The 24,754-nt window shown below is 36.8% G+C and overlaps 1 protein-coding gene across 3 annotated transcripts in view; it reads right to left on the bottom strand.

Moving 5' to 3' along the window:
- Positions 1-24,754, bottom strand: part of LOC120532912 (lysine-specific demethylase 4C-like) — a 917,975-nt gene that overhangs the window by 354,452 nt on the left and 538,769 nt on the right. For all 3 annotated transcript variants that reach the window (XM_039759396.1, XM_039759398.1, XM_039759397.1), the window contains exon 13: positions 561-742. In XM_039759396.1, the coding sequence (XP_039615330.1) occupies positions 561-742 (182 nt within the window). The remainder of the gene's footprint in view (positions 1-560; positions 743-24,754) is intronic.

The following is a 24,754-nucleotide window of genomic DNA, read 5'->3' as shown; positions in this document are numbered from 1 at the left end:
AAGTGCAGGTGACTATTGGGTCGTGCTGTAAGGAAAACATACTTTTGAGCCAAACATTTCAGGTTAGCAGCTAACCACTGGCATTTCACGAGACTGCAAATCTTTATCTTTGAACTGAGATGCTTCATAGTATGAGTCTGTGGCAATTCTGCAGGCTTGATATGCAAACCAATTTAATCCACACATTCTACATGTGCTTCCTCACAGAATTATTTTTGTTTTATAATAACCCTCATCACAAAAGGCAGAATTAAACTGATGACGATAACCACTATTTAGTATCTAAACCTAAACCTTTCAGCATCTTTTAAAGCATTTGACAAAAATAGAAATCATAATCTTTCCAAAGTACACATTTCATAGCATTCTGTGACCTTTTACATGCTGAATTTGCAACTCTACTTCTTGGCTCCTACCTTTGGGAGGGAAAGTGACAGCAATATTAAACAATCGCTCTATTCACAGCTCAATCTACATGAGAATACTTTCAATGAAACATTTCACACCCAGGTGCAGACAATAAAAAGCCTTTTTACCTTATCAATTAAAAGCATATTTACCTGATAGTATGGCATAAATAGTGTGCAGATAGCACAATAAGGCTTAGTTTTGGCAGCTTTAGCATTGTATTCCCTCTCCGCTTGAAAACTGTGATCTGTGTTTTGCCATAGATGCACAAGGGGTTTGGCCCATGGCTCGCATTCCTGTTCATCGTTTTCAGCCGGTGAAACAGTTGGTATTTCTGCAAGAAAAGACATGAAAGAAAAAAAAGGGTTTTATATGAGAAAAACCAAAATAAATCAGACATGGAGAGCAATCAATAACCAAGTAATCTAGGCATCCATCACTAGCAGTCTATTTAAAAAGAGGTTTGTCACTCACTCTTACAAGAAAGCCTTATAACAAATATGGTTAATAATAAGTTACTACTGGTCCACAGAGAAAAAGCTCTGCAGTTACAGCTGCTATGCACCTACAGGAGCCACTTCACTTTTAATTTACTACACTACCGGGGTTTGACTATAAAAGCCATGAAGGTTATAAATTGATTTTCTGTTCCATTCTAAGCCATACAGTAAGGCATCCTTAAACTGCCTGCACAGCTTATTTGGGAGAAAGGATACTTTGTAGTTTAAGATGACTATTTCAAAGTACTTGTGGAAGACTTGAAAAGAAAAACGATAATCAGCAGTATGGGAACATGGGAAGACACACAACTGTACCATTAGAAACAGTTCTTACCAATCTTAATTACTGTAGATATCGAGCGCTACAAGTTAAATTTACCATATTACAACTGGAGAGCAGGGAAATCATTGGAAAATGTTTTGCCATTTTCATGGCAGTGCTAATATTATTATATATAGTTTAAAACTGAATAAAAGACAATTACAGAATAATGTCAGTTCTATGTAGACTTTGATTAGAAACCAATAAGTTCACATCAGTGTTATGTTGAGCAGAAGTTAAGCTGAGAAAGGAATAATAGTTCAGGAAATGCATAGGCCAAATTTATAGTAATATCCAGCAAAGATCAGAAACCAAGGTTAAATATAAATCGAGCATACAAGCCAGAATGTAATTCAAAGTCGAAGTCTTGGGATATATCAGGAATTTAAAAACCAGAGAGAAACTACACAAGAACAGAGAGATTCTTTCTTTTAAAAAGTTATCCAGAAACTGAGATAAGACAAGATTGCTAGTGCCGGCCTTTAAAAGCTGTCACATTAAACGCATCAAAGGTCTCAACCTCTGGAGTAGCATCTTGAGAAGGTTGTACCTGCAGAGCTCCACTTAATAGCCAATTAGATTACACAATTATGCTTCATAATTACACAGGAAAAACTGTCTATGTCTGACTATGCCCCACAGCACTGAACAACAGTCTCACTAACTGAGACAAAGACACGACTTGCTTGATAGTCGCCATTAATCATGAGTCAGCTAACCCTCTCACAATCCTAATCTTAAACACAATATAAGGATGTTTTATAATATCGAAGCACATGATACTTTTAAATTGGGCTTATTGAGAAAGGAACAAATAAAAAGGCGTCTCGCATAAGATCTCTACCTTTAAATGTTATCTGATGTGTGCAATTTGATTGGCTTCTCAATGGTGTGGAGCTTTGGAGGTCTGCAGATAGACCCTACTGAGCATCTCAACAACAAGACTTACAAAATGGCGACACGCACAGCAATAAATAAATAAATAGCATCCCAAAATAGTCAGATAAGTAAAATAAACTTCAGTACAATAACCATAAAAGAATTAACCAACCCTAAATGTACCTTGGCAACCTGAACAAAGAATAAACCATAAATAAAGCTCATTAAAAATGTGCCCAATGAGAAAAAAAAAATCAACTCAAAACATTACAATTTAGGATTATTTTAACCATGTACTGTATAGCACAATTCATTCACTTCATACATTTCAAAGAGTGCCTTTAACAAACCATTAATACATTTATCTTGTTTTTTCTACTACAATGGTGTATGGCGTCAGGCCCTAGCCCAGTTGAATCAATGCTAGTTCTTCACATGGCATACACATTTACATTATTCATAACGCAGTATACTAACTAAATACTTGCATACTAACTCTTTATACTAACATAACTCACACTAATTTTGTGCAGCCTGGAGAAAACCGTTCAGGCACAGGAAGAACATATAAAATCCAGAGGGGATGAGCCTCCTATCCATCAATGGGAGCACTTTTATATACAGTATATACAGGCTCATTCACACCTGACCCATGTAGACTTACCAATCATAGTAACATTTGTGTCTTCAAGATGTAGGAAGAAACTGGTGAATATATAGGTATTGTGGTATATGGCTGGCCATATATTCCCAGGCCGCTAGATGGAGCCCTCCATGCTGCATGGAGTTGCCCCGAATGCCAGCAGGGAATCATGGACAATGGAGTGTTTATTCACAACCCTGCTGGATACCATGGGGGCCGCCAGAGGATGCTGCAGGGAGGATCAAGGACTATTTTCCCTACAGCCCAGAAGTACGTCGCAGTCACGTGGACAGAAGAAATGACGTACTTCCAGGTTGAAGAAAAAAGCCGTTTTCAATGGACCTGGAAGTGTTGCCAGTCACATGGACAGTGAGAAGAGAAACACTTCCGGGTCAAGAACTATAAAAAGGACTGTGGGAGATCCCAGCATTGGGCCGAGTTGGGAGGAAGGGTGACTGAGCTGCTGGGAGGTGTGGAGGATTAATTATTGTGAATTGTGTATTATTGCGAGTATTGAAAGTATAATGGAGGTGAAGGTGCTTTGTGCACTTTACTATTGTACAAATAAAATAATTTAGACTTTTATCTGGTCTTTTTATCTGCTGTCTGGCGTCTAATCTGAGGGGTCAAGGGGACGACAGTGCCCCCTATCTGTCACAGTGTACTGAACATGCAGTCAGACAGGGCCAGTTCAACACATGAATCTACCAAACGACACAACCACTCTCATTCACACTCTTCCAGTTTAAACTTGCCAATGTAATTAACATTAATATCTTTGTAAGTGGGAGGAAATACATGGAGACAAGGGAATGAACAGAAAATATTTACAGACGCAGAAGCTATGAAGCACCATCAATAAGAGTGCTACCCCATAAAACCCCAGCTAAGTACAAAGTTACAAATTAAATCAATAAAACAGCATATTAATATTCATAATAAGTAAGAGAAGTATAAAATAGACTATTCAAAATAAACATACATTAATAGTGCATGACAGAAAGGTGCCAAATGTACACAATGAAAAATCTAGCAATACATAAGAATGAAAATCATTAACAATAAGCTAAGAAATCATGATGACATGCATAGTTTGACAATTTTCTATCCGTAACGTTCTCCTTTTCATCACACTATATACCCTAGGGGATGATTAAGAAGCTCAGAACCGTAACATCCATCATCTGGTACAAATTTTGTTGAATAGCAGTTACTCATGTGTGTTCTAGAGATCCCATTAACATGGCAAAAGACAAAAAGCACTATCATCCAACAATAGAAAACTCACCCTCAAATCCCCTATGATTACCTGACCAAGACAATTCTACAACAAAACAGCAGACAAGAGCAAGATGTACATTTGGTCCAGCTCAAGTTTAGGCTTGAATAAATATCAAGAGTACAGACATTGATTTTACTCTGCATACACAGTGACCAAATTTGTTCAGCAGTTGCCTTGGCTTGCATATTCCTAATAAATTTCCCCTGAGACACTCCAAGGCACAATGTCATAAGTTGACTAAGCACGTTTAGTCAGGATTAAGTGCAGGAAGAATACTTGTTACAGAAAAAGAAAACACCCTCTGATTGCACTTTTTAAAAATAGCGACCAGCACTCTAGTGAACCAATGAAGATATGCAGTATTCTGAGTACAAGTCAGTCACTTAACATGCTTGTGCTCCAATTGTAATAATCCAAATGAAAGTGAACAGTTGTATTATGGACCTGCACTTTTTTTTGTTCTTTTTACATGAGGAACACATTCCTCACATAAAATGTATTATTATGGGCAAGGCAATACTTTGTCTTTTAGTATCTCTGATCAAATTTGCCAATCCACTATGCAATCCTATCCAGTTTCCAATACTGTCTGCTATAGGTAGCATGCATCGATTGCATCTAGATCAGGGACTCCAGTCCAGGAGGGCTGCAGGTTTTCATTCTAACCATCTTCTTAATTAGTGACCAGTTTTTCCTGCTGATTATTTCTTTTTAATTAACTTGACTCAGGCCCCTTTAGTTGTTTCTTTTTCCTTAATCAGTAGCTATACAATAATGAGACACAAAACAAGACGCCACATCACACAATATCTGAAAATAAAGAAAGGTGTAAGTCTCAGTAAGGACGATCTCTCAACTCACCAAAACACTTTGACAATGTTCTTATGAAAAACAGTTTTGGAAATGTCTGTTGTGGCAGAACGAGAGCAACAAACTGTGGAATTAAATAACAAGATTAATTAACAGCAAGCATCGGCTTCTCATTAAGAAACTGGTTGGAGTTTAAAGCTCCAGTTTAGCTGGTCATCTGTTGGCTCGTTTCACATCTAATTTCTGTTAGGCCGCCATTTTAATGAGGAAACGAATCAATTCAGAGGACTGAATCCTTATAAACAGAGCTATTAAAATGTGAATTAGCATTGAAAACAGGTCACTGATTAGGAAAAGGGTCTGAATGAAAACCTGTAGCCGCTGCGGCCCTCCAGTCCTGGAGTTCGACACCTGTGATCTAGATGGACAGTGAAATGATCCTCTCGTTACTCTACAATTTCCATTGCCACAATAAACTTTTAAACGCCTCTTAGGTATAACTGAACAGTTTGTCAGAATATTTTTGAGACTGTCTGGCAGTCCATTTCCATTTACTCCCTGGACTTTTTCCTAAACATAGACTTTCTTCTAAAAGAAGGCTGTCTGTTTGCTTAATAAGAACATCTATTAATTTAATAAAAAAAAATGAATGTAAAGTTCTACGCACCACTGAAGTTCATGTCAGGTACCAACTACCATGAAATCAAACTTCCTTATAGCCTATCCACCAAGTAAGATCTTGAGTGGGGCTTTATGAACCTGCCTCTCTTTGAAAATAGGTGAAGTCTTTCAGTGATTTGAATTAGGTGTCCCCTGAACAATCTTGCTATGAAAGCCTAGGTCTCCCAGGTCTGATAAAACAATAAGGACACAACAGCCTGACCCAAAGACACCACTAAGTAGTAATTAGTTGGAAGTCCTGCTGTTTCAAGTGAATTCTCAAAACTCAATTCTCAGTGTGATTATAGCCACCACAGGTTGATCACTGCCCAACACACCCCAAGGTATTCTGGTAGTGGATGTGCTATGTGACACCCTTATGTTTGATAATAGTCTTATTTATCGTCATTCCATGACTAGTGCAGAAGTATAAAAGCAATATACTACTCAGGTTAAGGTCAGGAGGTTTTCTGTTTCCTCTGGCCAATTCCACTGGATGAAATCAAACGTTACGCAGAAAAAGTGTTAAATCTGCAAACATCACAAAGCTGAATGGTTGTTTTTCTGAGATTAGTGAAACAAGCCTTTTGCACAGTGAGAAAGCCCACTTCAGAGGATCTTAGTTGTTTTATAAATTTTTATTAAGTTTGCAGCATACCACAACACAGGAGAATATTACTAATAATGTTAATGTGAGCTAAAACAAGAATGAGCAGGTAATCCTGGCTAAACATAAGTATGTCAAATCAACTTTTTTAATATTGTAGTTTATACAATGAGTCTTGTAGCCCAAAATGCAAAAAAACATAATCTAATAATTTCACTGCTGACCTTGATATAAAGATGTAAACAGTGAGGGCCATTTATTATCATCAATAATGTTTTACAAATGGTGGATTTAAGATAAGCTCCAGTACCACTAACCACAAACTGAAATATCATGTCAAAACCACTCAGTAATGTCACCATAGTAAATGTAACTGATAGCTGCACTATAATTTAAATTTACATAAATATCTGTTTTAGCTGGAGGTGTAGGAAGGGATGTTCCTTGACACAGGACTATATTTTTCAAACGATGCAATGGAAGTAATGGAGATTGAGCATATCCTACAGTACCTGATTTGAATAGAACTGGTAACAAGTGGTTAAAAGGGGTCCACGAATGTATGAGTATGGCACTTACTTCAATGATGTGACTAGTGCATTATCTGGATATGTTACTGCAACTAACAAACTATGAATGTTTAAAATACAAGGAAAATAAATGTTTTGTTAAAAAGATGTTGGGACACAAAAATCATAAATGTCTTGGGATATACTTTATATTTTGTCCCACTAGATTAAGGCATTCACCATGTGAGCTCCTTGACTCCACCTCTCTCTTCCCTTTAACCGTAGCCAATGAGAGGCTCTTTCCATTGCTTCTCTTCCTAGGTGAATAAGGGCCTTAGTCTGGGAATGGGTTGCAAAGCCCCTGAAGCCAATATCCACAGTAGAGTGCCTGGCTCTTTATCCAACTTGCAGGCATTGCCTGACCAGTCATGAGTATTTGTTGAGCTTCCTTTCAGGGGCCTCTTCCAAAATGCTCTTCATTTGGGACTGTCAGCTTCAACATCACCATTTGCTTGGCGGCCTAAGACAGGGTGACAAGTTCTGGTTGCAAGTTAATGACAGTGATGTGGCTGGAGAACTTCACCTGTTGTTCAGTGTCCACCAGCAACTTCCAATTTCTTACTGAGCATAAGACTTTTGCTGATGCTTTCCTTGTTTAAATATTGAAATGTACTTACTTAACAGATACCTACTGCCCTACATGTAACATCCGGTCATATTTTGGCAATGTAACTAAACATGAAATAGTGTTTTTCCCGATGAGTGAGTTTAATAAGAATTTAATAGAATTAACTCCTGACTATTATTGTTGTGATCTAGCTAACTGAACATGATAGGACAGTCATTCTACATCAAAGGTTAAATATCTGTTTACAGAACATTACACATAAATATTTCAAAGTGCAAATAAGTACGCACACCCCCTCAGGAGGCGGCCATCACTAAGATACTACATTAGGCTGGAATTTCTACATTTCAGAAATATATTTCAGGCTATGAGAGACCAAACAGGTTAGATAGTAATAGAAGTATTTAATTACTTTATTACCTTGTGGAAAAGGTTTAATTTCCAATTTATTTTAGTGCAGATGTCCATTCTTTAAGACTCTTGATATTATTTATTAGAAAAGTTGTTTAATTAAAAGTAGTAAGAAGGTGCTCTCCTTCAGTAGGTAAATTTGTTTAATATCAAAATGCCATGATAAGTTGATTGACTATTTGTCAAGTTAGATCTGAAGTGGAAGGAAGCGGAAAATTAAGAGCTAGTGATATTTTAAATTAGACCTTGCATGTAAAGTATTTTAAGTTAACTGCATTTAATCATCTATAATCTGTAATCATTTATACTCCTCTGCTTGCATATATGCCCCAATATTGCCAGATTCCACCAGGAGACATAAAAGAATGGAATTACTGTTTTAGATTTTCCTTCTTTGTCTGCTGTCAACCACAACTCACTCCCACACAATCAAAACACTTGCTCAAAGCTTCAGCAACATGAAGGAAATGAGTATTGATAGCTGAACATAAATATAAACATTACACATCATTATAATAAAAGAAAAATTGGAAATATTTATTGTGAAAAAACAAAGCACAATGGATGGGCTCAATGAAACATTCTGTGACATTTTGAGTGAAAGCTCAAGGACGTGTTCTACTTTTGACTGCATTCTGTGCAAAGCGTTGGCAAGAAAACAGCTACATTTCAAAACAAATGGAGCAATATGTGGTGCAGGAAGTGTGGTGGAACTATATAAGGCTATGTAGCAGCAGAAGGGGAGGCAGAGAAGTGATGGAAATTGTATTGTTAAACCTGTTGGCATTTCAGAAGAGAGGGTGTGTATGTGTTACTTTCAGATCATTTTCAATGTGTTGTGGTATTCTAGCATTTACTTGCTACTCTGTCATCACCTCATACTTATCTGCTCATTTTGAAATGCGGATTTAGCAAAGTTTTTGCTTGCTAAAAAGTCAGAAAAATCCAAATAAGATTTATAATGTCTCTGTTCATATGAAATGATTATAATTTAAAGATAGGAAGTGTGTTTTGAAATTTGTATTAATTGCAAAGAATGCCTCAGAATTCAAGGACAAAAGCTTATAATAAAAAATTGGGAGTGTGCACACCTTGACTTTCTCATATACTGAGATAGAGGAAAAGGTCATCAGAACTATTTCTAGTTGCGCAATATTTCTTAAATATCATATCTCTGTTTTTCATCATAACTATCTAATAATATTGATACACAAATATTTATCTCTATTTATAATCAAACTTTGTATTAAAATAATTTCGCACTTAGGTAGGTCAAAAAACGTGGTGGAATTTCATGACTAAATATGCATTACCTAGATTACATGCAAAGTAAAAAGAGGTACTGTCACCTAAAAACATAGAAAAACTGTTAGTATTATATAATATTTGTTGCGATAAATTGCTATAGGTAAAAGTGCAATTACCTAAATTTAAGTATAATAATGATGGCAGAAATGAAAAAAAAATTCATAAGATTAAATGTATTACCACGAACACAATGGAGATGTAGCAGCTTATTATTCCTATTACATCTTTATATTTACATGACATGTTCAATGTTTACATGTTATTGTTAAACTGATGATGTATAAATTAACATAAAATTAGTCATAGTTATTGAAAGAAAATGTGTTATATTGAATACAGTTTTTAATATTGTGTACACATTTATATTTCCATGATACAAAAAATTCGAATGGTTGTTTAAATAAAATACCCCTTCCGGTTGAGTAATTTTTCTCAAATTTCATATCTGTTTGCTTTTTATCATTATAAATATCTATGCAAAATTTGAATAATCTACCTGTAATTATAACCATAATTTACTTGAAAATTTGAGAAAGTATTCAGTTAAAGTACCACTTCCGGCAACTACACTCAACATCTGCAGGAGCCTTCACCAAGCACTGGCCACACGCTCCTTCCCTGAGGCTCACTTTCTCATCTTCCTGCTTCCTCTCTGTCTTACACTGGCTCTATCAGTTCCTGCCCTTCTCTCTCTGTCCTTTTCTTTAACCTCTATTCCTTTTCCTTCTTATTTCGATTTCTTTCCCTGTTCTGATCCCCTCTTGTCCCGTGCAGGCTCCTCTTTATATGGCCTGGTTGAGCACAGGTGTGATACACCACTACCACCAAGTTGTGAATGAGACACCTGACTGATCCGCTTGCCTTTGCACATGTATGTGCGATCAGCCAAGCACCTCAATCAACCCCAGAGCAAAGCACATTCGAGCACACTCACATCTGATTGGAGCCCACACTTACCGGGATGCAATTGTTTACTTAAAAACTACACTGCGCCATTGATCTCTTGTCATAAAGGGCTTCTGGGAGAAATTTTTTAACTACTCGGAGATGGATGGTGTAATATGCAAAACATGTCTGAAAGCAGGATCTTATAATAAATGGACAACAGGGAAAGCAAAGAGCAACTAGAAAAAGAACCATCTCAATTTGAACCTGAAATCTCATATCGATTCAGTTAGAAAACTTAAAAATCAATCAAAAAATATTTTGGAAAAAAAAGATTAACAGAATAAGCAAGAATATGAAGGCAGAAAAGAAAACTTGTGCAGTGAAAACAACAGACCAGTATAAAGTTTTAACAGATAACGTTTTGCTGGCTGTGAAAATAAATTCTTCTGTGTTGGCGGTTCAGGATATTCCTGATCACGTTGCCAAATTAGTGAAAATACCAGACAGTTAGTGATGCTAAATTCAACAATGAACACAAACGTGTTTAATGAAAATAGAGAATTAGCCTACCACACTTTGATAGTCAATGAATCAACTAATATAACATTTTGAAAAATGTTAATTTTATGTATTAAATTAAGGAATGAAAGTGAATCCATTCATAAAACTGTGTCTGCCAGCATAATAACATTAACAGCATGAGACACTGTACCCGTTCCTGAGGCCATTCAACAGTTTTACATGGAAAACAAGTTAGATTTAAACCAGACGGTAATGTTTACCTCAGACGACACATCAGTCATGCAGGGAAAATGAAAAAAAATGTAGCTACTCTTTTGCAGAAGTCCATTCCACACTTATCAGGGCGGCATTGTATGGTACATCATGAGGACATGGATATAGATGATGATGGGTCACTCTGATGAGTGACATTGAATCTTTGCTAATGACTACTTACATAATTGTCTTCAGGTCATCTTTTAAGATGACAAAATTTGATGAAGTCAAATATGCAGTGGGAGATGTGATTACATTTAAACCAATAAATGAGGTTCAAGATACTGATTATAGAAAAATTAGAAACTGTAAAGACATTTTCAGATGTGGTTACATTTGCTAACCGACAGGATCACTTCAAGGAGTTACTTTTATGTTTGGACCTTTGTGACACATTTTGAGGCCTTGAGTATAAGTTGGGTCTTGAAACCCAAAAAATCGAACAAAGCAACCAGGAAGGCGGCTCCCACATGATCCAGGGTGGGCACAGACCTACATCCGGTCCCTCACAGCGTCCCGGCCGGGTCGTTGCCCCTGCATCCCTGACTATATATATATATATATATATATATATATATATATATATATATATATATATATATATATATATATATATACTGTATATATATATATACACTCTTTGGGGTGCGAGCAACTGTTGCTAGGGGTGCCAGAATCCACCAAGGAAGAAAAATCAAAAACATTATTTGTACAAAATCTTAATTTATCTATCCATTCCTAAATAATTAAATGGGCAGGCTATTTCGTATCAGTGCAATACGCTGCTTGTTAAAACAGATGACTCCCGCTCTGTTCAAGTTCTATTTAAATTTTAAATAGAAGGAATTTTTATTTAGTCGACAGAAATATCTTTGGTAGGAAAGTTAAATGTAGGCATCATTGCATACATTTTTCTTCACCATAGAAATGTAAAGAGTAAATTCGCCTTACATTCCAACCAAAGATATTTGTGTCGACCAAATAGAACTTGAAAATATATACTTTTTCGAATAAGATCGCATAATTCAGATCGAGTTGACAGGCACTACATCGAGTCCGCATGCTATTGTGCTTTCGCCTGCGTGCCTCAATGAGTCACCCTCCCCTCGCTCTTACTTTTTTACCGTTCATCTAATGATTACACTGAGTATTGCTTTACCAAAACAATCATTGATGGCGAATAAATCATCCATAATTCATAAAGCTTCAATTGGTGATCTGTCTTTCTGCGTTAACCGCATATTTTTTCATATGTCTCAAACCAAGGGGGTGCGAGGGTAAAATGAATCGGGAAGCGCTGACATATATGTATGTGTGTGTATATATATGTATGTATATATATATATATATATATATATATATATATAAATAGTTTTACTGTGAAATAATGCAAAGAGTGCATAACACGTTTTTAGCCCTAATTTTGGGGTCATCAGGTACACACTCACTGCACCCCTCTCGGGAATCAACCTCGGACGTCGGGCGCTAGAGTGAAGCCTCTTCCATTGTGCCACGCAGTGTGGTTTGTCTGTTTGAGTATGTAGATCAGGGTATATATATATATATATATATATATATATATATATATATATATATATATATATATATATATATATATATATATATATATATATATATATATATATATATATATATATATATATATATATATATATATATATATATATATATATATACCCCCAGAGTTATGAAGTAGTGTGTTAAAGAAGTTATGAAAAAGAAAAGGGAACATTTTAAAAATAACGTAACATGATTGACAATGTAATTGTTTTGTGAGTGTTATGAGTGTTGCTGTCATCAACGACTTGATTATCATTATTTCTTTCAATCAGGTTCGTATTTGTAGGATGTGTTGTGTTCAAGTTACATTCCGTGTTTGTCAATCGTTGTAAAGATAACAGGTTTCATTCATCGATTCGTTTCTTACTGCAGCAATAAACAGCTCATCTTCCTCTTTTTTTGAGACCTGACACACTGCATGCACTGGTTTTCTTTTACACTGTCTTCCTTTAGCGGGACATTGACTTTTTCCACTGTGTGCTTTGTTTCTGCAGTAGCTGCACTTATGAATATGCTTGTATGTGTCAGACACTTCATATTTTTTTGCTGCCTTCTCAATTGTGTAATTCGATTTTTGTTCAGCACTCTTTGGAACTGTTGCTTTTTGTCTGTGCACTGCGTCAGTTCACGTGAGCTGCTCGGTGTACATGTATCGAAGGTTCCCAGCTGTGCTGGTGACATCTCGTGTGATGTCCACGGCTGTATTTAATGTTAGCTAAGACCCGGCACTTAAAAGTTTCTCTCGCAGTTTCACTGAGTTTGTGCCAAACACCACCCTGGCGTAACTCCGCCTCCCACGGCCATCGAGCAGAAGTCTATTATAGTATATGGACGAAAAAATAGGTTCCAGTTATGACCATTACACGTAGAATTTCGAAATGAAACCTGCCCAACTTTTGTAAGTAAGCTGTAAGGAATGAGCCTGCCAAATTTCAGCCTTCTACCTACACGGGAAGTTGGAGAATTAGTGATGAGTCAGTCAGTGAGTCAGTCAGTCAGTGAGGGCTTTGCCTTTTATTAGTATAGATAACTTATAGAAGTCTGAAAAGGTCAGAAGAGAAACTGTTTGAATATTCAGTGAAATTCTGAGTAGAAATAAACTTTTTATAAAAAACGTTATATCTTCCGTCATGCTGTATCCTAACTACAGGGTCACGGGGGTCTGCTGGAGCCAATCCCAGCCAACACAGGGCGCAAGGCAGGAAACAAACCCTGGGCAGGGTGCCAGCCCACCGCAGGGCATGCATGCACACACACACACACACACCAAGCACATGCTAGGGACAATTTAGGATCGCCAATGCACCTAACCTGCATGTCTTTGGACTGTGGGAGGAAACCGGAGCACCCGGAGGAAAACCAAGCAGACATGGGGGAACATGCAAACTCCACACAGGGAGGATCCGGGAAGTGAACCCGGGTCTCCTAAGTGCGAAGCAGCAGCGCTGCCCACTGCGTTACCATGCCGCCCTTTGTTATATAAGCTCAGTTAATGTTTAGAAATTGAACATTAAGTATGCAATACCGTAAATAATAAGATGTGTGATTTTTTGTGCTATATACAGAAATACATTGATAATACTGGCACTCAGAAATTGTTGGTTTTTAGAACTTGTTGCTCACATGAAAAAAAATGTGCATGCACCAGGCTACCCCAGGCTTAGAGGGAACATTGGTTTGCATCTGGAATTCCCTGATCATATGTCCACCCCTGCCACACAGTCACAGTTAACACAAATTACTACCTGCAGTCATATGGAAAGACAAAAATGTGATTATTTACAGTGCCAATAAAAACTGCTCACCCCTTGGAAGTTTTTTTTATGACACTGATCAGCAGAAAAAGACTCTGTAATGTCAAATTGAACATAAATCTAAGCAAAGTAGGCAAATAATATTAAACACAATTAGCATGTAGGTATTCACCCCCTTTAATATGATACAGTACGTCTAAATCATCACTGGTGTAGACAACTTGTTTTGGGGGTCACAAAATTAGTTCACTGGAGATCACCTGTCTTTAGTCAAGGGGTTCTGTTGATTGTAGTATAAATGCCTACTTGTGGTGACGCAGTACTGTGGTCTAACTTACAAAATGAAGATGAAAGAACACTCCAAGCAACTCCGTGAAAAGGTAACGGAAAGCACAAGTTGGGATACAGATAAGTCATTGAATATACCTTGGAGAATTAAAGTAGTCATTATCTTCCTAGAGCAGGCTGTCCACAAAAACTGAGCGATTGTACAAGAAGAAGACTAGTGAGGTTGGTCACCAAGAGACTTTTGAGAACTCTAAATGAGTTACAAAATACAATGAATGACGTTTAAGTGACAAAGCAGACAGCTGTTGGCCAGGTGATATACCAGATACAGCTTTATGGGAGAATGGCAAAGAAAAAAACTCTCGGCCACAGTTTTCCAGAAGATACATGAGAGACTCTGAAGTCAGCTGGAAGAATATTTTATGGTCTAATGAGATCAAAGCTGAACTTTTTTCCTACTAAACTTAACACCATGCCCAAACACTCAAATACACCATTCCCACTGTAAGGTATGGTGTTGGCAGCAAAATGCTGTGGGAGTGCTTCTCTGCTGTCAGGCCCCGGAAGGATTGTGAGGGTCAAGGGTAAAATGGATGCCGCAAAATACACGGAAATCCTGCAAGAAGACATGAATCAATCTACAAGAAACCTGTGCCTGCATTCCAGCAAGGTAACAACTCCAAACATAAGGTGAACTGGCTTAAAAACAACAATGTTAATGTCCTGGAGTGGCTGAGACCAGAAGCCAATCCAATTGAGAATTTGTGGTTGAACATGACAAAGGCTGTTCACTCATGATCACAATGCAACCTGATAGAGCTTGAACAACTTTTATGAAGAAGAATGCATATGATTGCAGTGTCCGGATGCACAATGGTAGTAGACAGAAAGACCTTGGCACACAAAGGTAAGGCTGTTATAACTGCCAGAGGTGAGCGTACTAAATACTGACTGGAAGGGGTAAATACTTATGCAATCAATTATTTTGTGTTTAATTTAGACCACTTGTAGAGATGTATTTTCACTTTGATATTAAACAGTCTTTCTCTGTTGACAAGTATAAAAAGACAAATCCACTGTGATTCAATGTTGTATAATAATAAAATGTGAGAACATCTAAGGGAGCAAATACTTTTTATAGGAATGGTATTATGATGATGTATTCAACTAAATGTATAAACATAGAAGCGTACAAAACATTATAAAGTATATTGTATTTTATTTATATACTGTATTTTTTTAGCTGACAGACTCTTTTGCCAAACTAAACAGTATTTATTTCTTACATTTTACAACTCACTTGTATGTGAAATTTCATTTACTAAGATTTCCTAACTTTCGTCTCTGTAGGCCACAAACTCATTTATTTTCTATTAGGATTTTCAATAGTGATTAGCAATTAAATCAACAAGGCTGGCTGAAGGACCAGACCTGCTTTGCTATGTAGATTTAATCACTGTTATCAACCTTTGCCCAGATCCATAAGTGAAAATATATTGATTTCAAAATTATTTTTGAATTGCTTCCTAGGGATGAATCAATGAGACTAAACATTAGTCCTATAGCCCACAAAAGTATGACCAGCTTCTGCACTATTTCTTCTGATTATTAATAACTTAAATATCAACATATAATACATAAATTCATAAACAAATATGAACAAGGTTTCTTTCTCAGAAGTGTACTACAGTGCTAGAAAGCAATTTTCTTGCTTTCCAACAAACCTTGGATGAACAGACCTGAATGAAATTACTTGCACATATGCAAAATTAAGACATGAAGAGGTCATACGGTGCAGTTAATTTTATGCTTCCAAATAATAAACTGCTTCAACATGTCAACCAGAGTGTTAATAAGAGCAAAGGTTCTTGGAAACAAATTTGGACTGCAACTCCAGTTCTGGAAAGACAGCATTGCTAGGTTGCATGGCATTGTTGCTTCAGCACGGCTTAAAAGGCCACTGTGAAATGCCACTTAAGAAAAGTGTAGTAGACCACAGCTTGCCGGATAAGCAAATATTTGATATTTATGCTTGTGTCTTTGCCTTCAAACGTCACATCCCTGCTATAAATTAATAAACATAAATTCACTTTACACTTTTTTTTTATGACCACTTTTGGACTGACCATTCAGACCTGAAATAAAGTAATAAGTAATAAAATAATTTGGTTGAGAACAGAGAGCTCATTTTCAAGTATTAGCACTGAAGGACTCACCAATTAGCTATTTAGTTACTTATTATACAGTATCAGTGTGCATTTCATGCTCCTCTCCTTGCTTGACTTTTCCTGGATAGCTAAGCTGAAAATGTCCATGTCATAACTGTAAAAGTCTATTCAAAAGAGGAGATGGGTGATATATATATATATCGGAGAGACTGATGAAGAGAGTTTTAGAGTTAAGGGGCCATAACACTGAAGGACCTGCGAGAGCGACAAGCAGTGTAAGGAGCTAGGAGCTGAGTGAGGTAGAGAGGGGCAAGGTTATGTAGGGCTTTGAAGGTGAGAAGCAGAATCTTGAATTTAATCCTTGATGGAATCGCTAACCAGTGAAGCTGGGAGAGAACCGGGGAGATGTGGGCAGAACGCTTTGTGTGGGTGTGGACTCTGGCAGCGGAGTTCTGAATGCTATGACTCATTGTAAAATTAACACAGATCATGACACATACTACTTTATAATTGCAGCATCTTGCGGAGGACATATAATTTAATAATGTTTTTTAGCACATATAGCAGACTAATATTTTGCATGGACAGACCTATTGACCAGCAGGTTTGTTCTGATTACAATCACCACAACTACAATCCCCTCTCCTGCACTCCTCCTAGGCAAGCTTTGTTTTCCTCCACTCCTGACTCTAACTCCCTGATTGCTCCTCCAATTCCCAGATTGCCCTGATGGTATGCACATGGGTGATCCACCCAAAGGATGCCCCCAGCAAGCCCCTGAAGTATACAGCCTCAATAGGCAATCTCCACTGTCCTTCCAGCCTACAGTCAGGACGTCCATCCATCTGTGTCCTCCGTCCATTATATGGGTCCTTCTGGTAGATGAGGAACCACCCAACCTGGTCAGAAAGCCAGTTCATCTCTTCCTTCCTTTACAATGCTAAAATTGCAGCAGGTATCTCATTTGCCTGATTATTAGAAAGATATTGCTTATATAAGTATGAAGACAAAATCTTCACCAGTAATGTTAAGAAATCTTCATAAATACATACAAAACATAAGTACTTTTTTGTGCAAATCAATTGATTGACCTGGAAGAAAACAAAAACTGGAAAATAATAGAATTTTTATTTTTGTTTAATTGAGTCAGTGCAAGATTTAGCTGGGAAATAAAAAAATAACAGTTACCCACTGCAGTCGCCAATTGACCAATTTAAGCAGGCAGCATCGAAATGACAATTCACTGGAAGTAGCCCTTCCCATTATTTAATTCTGCTTTGCATTATGCTGTGGCACTCTTTGCCAATACAACTGGGAGTTGTGGCTACCAAATAATGCAGACATTTCGTAAGCTGTAATAAATTTGAGAAAGACTATGGGCCGTGGTAAGCAGTTAGACTGGGCTAAGTGATCTTACACAACTCCCCATATTGTTCATTTTCTTCTGGAAGTTTTTCTGAAATTCTGCAGTGTGGAATTTTTCTTAACCATCTCCTCTGTTGCCAACTGAAAATATATTATGATAGTCTAATTTATGTTTACTTAACTATGGGAGATTAAAGCAGTATTACTATGAAATTTATTTTAATTCAGCATGTCTTTCATGTACAGTATATATATATATCTGTTATTATTTTATATTTATAAATCTGTGCATGAACTCTGAGCCTATTTTCTCAGAAACACAAAGAAAGAATAAACAGAATTGAATATTAGAGATGGCACCATTACTTCTGTGTTTGCAGAGGAGACAATTGGTGCCTCAGGCCAATGAGTTGCATATTTTTAAACAATAGTTATACAAGTAATTTGCACCATGGGCATGAAATATAAATGTTGATATAAATGAGCTTGACTATGTAGAACAAAGAAGGGTCTTTCTGATTACACATGCATCTGACATAATGTTCAAAGTACAGCTCCAAAGTTCAAAGTGGAAGACACACTATTCCACGAATAAAGCCCAATTAAGCAGATGAACAAAAGGTGCTCTGCTTTCACTATTATTGCACTCATAAATTATGGCAATTAAGGAGTATGGAAGATGCTGTGAAAATAAGGAAGCAAGCTACTGAAGAACATAAAGTTTGTTGATAACAATGTCCTTGTGGCATATTCTTATCAAAGACTGCAGTGACTGATTAAATTAATTTCAGATCAGAGGTATAATGCAAAGATAAATACAGTGTGTTAATTTGTATGAGATTGCAAGTGAAAAAGCTAAGCAGTTGTGTAGGAGGATGAATGGTCAAGTAGGTGTTTTATTAGTTATATACACTAATTTCATAGAAATATTGAAGTTTAAAACACAAAGACAAGAAAAAGTTCATAATTGCAATTTATAAAAATGCATCCCACAAGAGAGCTATTAATATAAAGTAGAAAAAGGGAGCTTAAGAACAAGATCATTAAGACACTTGTGTGCAGTGTACCATTATACAGTTCAGAGACACAGATGCTTGGAAATAAAGAAACGGGGAGGTCAAACAAAGGTTAAGACAGAAAGTTTCAAAATAAAATTCTAGGCAAAAAAGAACTGATTAGGACATATTTTAAAAAGAGAAAGTCCACTAAGAAAACTCCAGGGAATTTGAAAAAGAAAGAGACTGTGCTCTAGCATGTAGGAAAAGGCAGAAGACAAAAATAAAATTCTGCAAATGGCAGAAGAAAAAAAAACATTAGCAGTTCAGCTCGGTCACCACATAAGCAAGCCCACCTACTTTGCAGAACCTAAGCTAAAACTGTCAAAAAAGAGTGGGAGATGGATGAAATCAAAAAAGAAATATACAAAGGGCCGAAGCTGAGTGAGAAAACCAGAAGTAAAACTCTAAATTGAAGTCAAAAGTTGCAGCCAAAAAGTCTATTATCAAGAGATACTGAACCAAAGAAAATTTCACATAAAGTTTTAAATCAAAATTCACAATCTCGGGTGACTAGGAAATGCACGGTGCTAAAACTTTTATCCTGTCACAGAAAAGGCATCACAAGTTGTGCACGTTTGGGTCAGTTAAAAAGCAACATCATTGACACTGTAAACATAATGGCACTGAAAAAAAACGACTGGAAAATACTTAATCTAAAGCCTTCAGGACATATGTTTGTAAAGTCACTGTTACCGTACAATCTCAGTAATTTTTATTATGGACTAGCAAAATACCCGCGCTTCGCAGCAGCAAAGTACTGGCTTAAAATTTTTATTACGAAGAAAATGAAACCTTTTTAAACTGAGGGAAAATATACCAATAATTATTTGTTAAGGATGTCTTTGTATACCACATTTTGAGTTCGGCCCTCCGGTTGTAATATGACCAAGCTGTGCGCTGAGCGTACTCTTGAGCATGCAACGTACAGTTGGCCTTGTGAACAGTAATCTTGTTTCAAATCTCATAGCTTGGATTGCTGCTGTCATAATCGGTTTGAATTTCATGGTTTGTTTCAATGACAACAGTATTTGCAGGACTTGTGTTGAAGTGACATTCGGCATCTGTCAAGCGTAAGCATACAACCGGTTTCATCAATAACTTCACATCCAGCTTTTGAAAGTTTAAACATTCATAAACATCAAAGTGTCCACTACTGAAATCGTCACCTGTGAGTCTAAGATGTTTAAGAGGCACTGGCAGTTGTCCAAAGGTGTAAAATATTTGGCCATTTCGGTACACTTGAAAGCGACAACCGAACAATTCAGCGGCAGCCATCAACTCACATGCAGAACCATAGGTGAAGGGCTTAAGCATTTCACTCTTATAGTGCTCCTGTGTAGTATAATTATCTCCTGTACCATCATCAGTCCACACCTTGAACCTGTCCCAGTCATTCAATACATAAGACACAATGTTACTCCGGATATCAAGAGTGAGCCTGATATGGCCGTGCAATATGTAACACAGAGAATGGAAAAGGTAGGTGCCATCTCCAGGCATGGAAACCACTCGGTAAGTGACAGTTCTTTGATCAATGATGATCACCTTGATATACATGTATAGGGGGTACGGTTGGAATGATAAAGGAAATGGGTACCTGAACAATGCAAAGTAAGTCTAAAATACCTAAACAATAACTATAATATTAATAAACGAACAATAAACTACGGAGAAGCCGTGGATTAAATAAAAAGGCTGTAGTTATTAACAGGGAGACATGAATCCCGTGGCGAAGCAAGGAAGGGAATGTAAAGACCGGAGTGACGGACGGCCTTATATAGGCAGGCAGCCAACAACGTGGGAGGCGTTGGGATGGGGACCGAACGCCGCCTCACACGGTGACCGAGCTGCAGGCTATGGGCGATATATATGTGCGTAAATAGGATTCAGTTAGCGTTGGGAACCCGCATACCAAATTTCTTGAAGATGGGCCCATAAGTAACAAAGACCGTTGAAAAGTTCAATATGGCGACCGACAGTGGCATCATACCACCGAAATAAGTATGTACATTGGTTTCGCTTAGCGCAGGGAAGCCGCCTACCAAATTTCGTGAAGATGTGGCCATAAATAAGAAAGTTCAACATGGCAGACGTTGTCGACCGTTATGACCGTTACGCATAGAATTTTGAAATGAAACCTGCTTAACTTTTGTAAGTAAGCTGTAAGGAATAAGCATGCCAAATTTGAGCCTTCTACCTACACGGGAAGGTGGAGAATTAGTGACGTTGGAAAGTTTAATATGGCGGCCGACAGTGACGTCATACCATCGAAATAAGTACGTACATCAGTTACAGTTAGCGCAGGGAAGCCGCCTACCAAATTTCGTGAAGATGGGCCCGTAAAAAAGAAAGTTCAACATGGCGGATGTTGTTGACCGTTATCGACCTTTATGACCGTTACGTGTAGAATTTCAAAATGAAACCTGTTTAACTTTTGTAAGTAAGCTGTAAGGAATAAGCCTGCCAAATTTCAGCCTTCTACCTACACGAAAAGTTGGAGAATTAGTGATGAGTGAGTGAGTGAGTGAGTCAGTGAGGGCTTTGCCTTTTATTAATATAGATTCGCACAAGCTTAAAATTTTCTGATAAGTGTGTCTTCTATGCTTACACATTGTCATTATCTCAAAAGAGTCACATATGTTGTAGCTACACAACTATTTGTCCTTCCCATGACACAAACTTGTCCGCTTCATGGATGCACTATGAATCAGTTTGAAGTGGGTTACACCAAGAGTGGACCAGTTTTTTGACATCCTCCATTTAGTTTTTTCTTCAAAAAACTCTAAAATTCAGAGGCAATTGTCATTTTCACAAGAAATGATGGAATTTTACAGAGATGTTGATGTACATTACATGCGACTATTTTAACTTTGGCTATTTTTACTGACTTTTTATAGAAGGTAAAAAGGATCCTAAATCTTTACTAAGAATTTGGATGGGACTAAAATTACAAAGGTCTTTTGTGAATAATTACTTTACCCCACTTCCTGATATAAAAGTAATCCCATCCAAATAAGGCTTTTAATTTTTTTAAAAACCTTTTTACCAATTGTTTTAGAATACTTTAAAACCCGTAACATGGTGTAATGATAGGAAAAGGCTCATATTCAGCATCCAGTGAAGATGCTTAGAAAGAGATTGATAATGAAGACTGCACACCCAGGGTTTGCCCATGCCTAGAGTGTGACTGCCAAGCTAACAGTACATTACATTGTACTTAAAATAAAGAAAGCACAGGAAAGTAGGACCCAAGATGACAAGGAACGACTGTTTCTTCTTAAGTAGCAGTGATGCTGACCTGCTCATTAGTTTAACAAGAAGAGTCCTGACATCATTAGGGACCATCCGATCATAGTTTGAGAAGATCATTGAGCCACTTGGCATCTCCTGAAATAATTGTGACTTCCAGCAGTGGATTGTGCATTAATTTCCTTCTAGCAGTGGGCTGTGCACTAATTTCATTTACAAGAACAATCACACAACAATAAATGGGATTTCTTGCTGGATCCCCAACCTTTTCTCTTTTGTAAATACACAGTAATATATACGTATCTTTATTAAGACATAATAAAGTGTAATTTCTCCCCGTACTCGAGTCAGATAAGCAAAGGGGATCATGAGAATAGTGGTGTACATGTAAAAGTGATATTTAAGCAACTACAAATCAAAGTGTAAAAGCTGATTTACATTACTGTTGCTTTTCTCTTTATGGAAAGTTCAACAGGTTGAAGGGGTCAGTTAACCAACAAAAAATGTTCCAGTCCCAATTCTACAATTTGGCAGCTGTGGAAAGTAATAGACACTTATATAGTTCTTTTTTGTAAGTGTCAACACTTCTATGCTTTAGGATATGTTACTCTGATGCTTTTCTGGCACTTTTACATTACACTCTAAAGGGTATAACAGCATCTGTTATTTTTTCAGGTACTTGAGCATAATCTTTGTGCTGGGAGGCATTATGTTCAGTAAAAAATTTCCCAAGCAGAAATAAGCAGACTAGTAATTTAGGAAGTGAAAAGCTATTTCCCAAATTCAAATACATTCTCACTCTCTATTCTGCAAAGGATAAAGGATCATGACTTCTTTAATAGAATGAGGTTTTTTATTTTTCTAAATTGTGAATCGATGGCCATAATCTTCAATCTGTTTTACTCTAAATGAGTATTTTAAGTGGTTGAAAATAGTGGATTAACCCAGTACAAGCCTAAACTTAAGAACTTGCATTAAAAGCTAACCTGTAAATTGATGAATCACACTGAAAAAAATTAAAATGGAAAAATTGAAGCAGACAACTATCAAATCACTTACACAGTCAATCTGTCTTTATTTTTACAGAAAGTCTCATAATGAGCATTGAAATTACAGTAGTTGCAAGCCACTTTGCAGTTTCCTAGCCTATGATCCCTCAAGATAATGTTGTTCCACATACACTTCACAGCTGCCATTTTGTCATTAAATAGCTAGTTTTTGGAGCAATAACAATGTTTTGAATGCACAGACAGATAACAAATGAAATGTGATTCACTGAATTTTTTAGCATTTTAAGTAATATAATCATGTTGTTTTGCAACAAGCGTAGGGTAGCAGATAAAATAATGATGGGTATAAGCAGATTAATTAATTCACTGCAACACTGCAGGACTCATTTTCATTAACAGAGAAGAAGTTTCACAATCTGGGAAGACCTCATTGCAGAGCTGCTGCTACTGTTCTTGACTAAGAGGAAACAACTGTGTTAATTTGGATATCCAGAGAGTGTGCATCTCGAGCACCACCCGTGAGAAGTGTACCGAACACAACCCAGTAGTAGGTGACCCAAGAGATGACAAAGGCTTTTCCCAGTAGGAACTAAAAATTGTGACTGGGGAAATCCCACCAGGACAAACAGAAAATCACATAAAAATTGTACTAGGTTTTGAGATGATTTTTCTTAAAAAAATATCTATTTTATGTTTTTAACTTTTTTAGTTACTACCTAGTCTTGCCTGTTGGGTAATTGCTGGCAGGACCATAAAATAAGATTAAGACAAGTGCAGGAAATAGGACTGGTTTTGTCCAGACATCATACATTATGATTTAATACACTTTGTCTCAAAAACACTGACCTGTATAGTTTTTAATTAATACATTTAGAAACTATGGCAGCATTCTCATCTTGGATTCCATGCTTTTGTGACAAAAGACAGCCAGCACCACTGGAAAAACTGGTTGGTATTTCTTACTGTATATTCCATTTCATACAAGCTACATATAGTTAATTACTGTACACAGTTAAAATAAAGAAGAGTTTAATCCATATTATTCATATTAAATAACTTTAATAATGGGATTTATCTAAGAAAAAGAACAGGTTTAGAATAACTGATATGAGCAGCAGGCACCCTGCTCTTGTGTCTACTCTACCCACTAATTCCCTAATGACTTTAATTGCTCCATGGAGTCTGGCCTGATGTTTGACATGTAGTTCATTAAATACAAAGGGTTCAGCCTGCTTCCAAAATGTCATCAGACTGATAAATATATATTAGTCTTACCTAATGTTGTAAATAATTTAAAAGAGTACATTTCATTGTTACAGCTGACATGGGACTTATATACACTGCTAGAGCTATATACAGAGCCAAAATGAACTGATGCTACAAAGCTAATTCTTCCAAACATAATGAGCAGGAGCAAAATCCTCACTATGTCCTTACAAACTTTCTTTGATATTCAGAGAACACACTCAAGCATGACAAAAACAAATCTATCTTTTTTCTTTGTTTTCATTGTTTCTGAATGGTGTCCTTTTGACTTTTTATGCATCAAAATTCAACACATGGACTATAGTAGGTGAAGAAAATGTGGCATGAGCTCACTAAAGAAAGTATAATCCTATTGGCCGAGCAGAAAGCCCACCTCAAATTAT

This window comes from Polypterus senegalus, chromosome 7 (assembly GCF_016835505.1).
Source record: "Polypterus senegalus isolate Bchr_013 chromosome 7, ASM1683550v1, whole genome shotgun sequence".
In the NCBI taxonomy this organism is placed as follows: domain Eukaryota; kingdom Metazoa; phylum Chordata; class Cladistia; order Polypteriformes; family Polypteridae; genus Polypterus; species Polypterus senegalus.
This window is presented reverse-complemented; position numbering and strand designations above follow the sequence as displayed.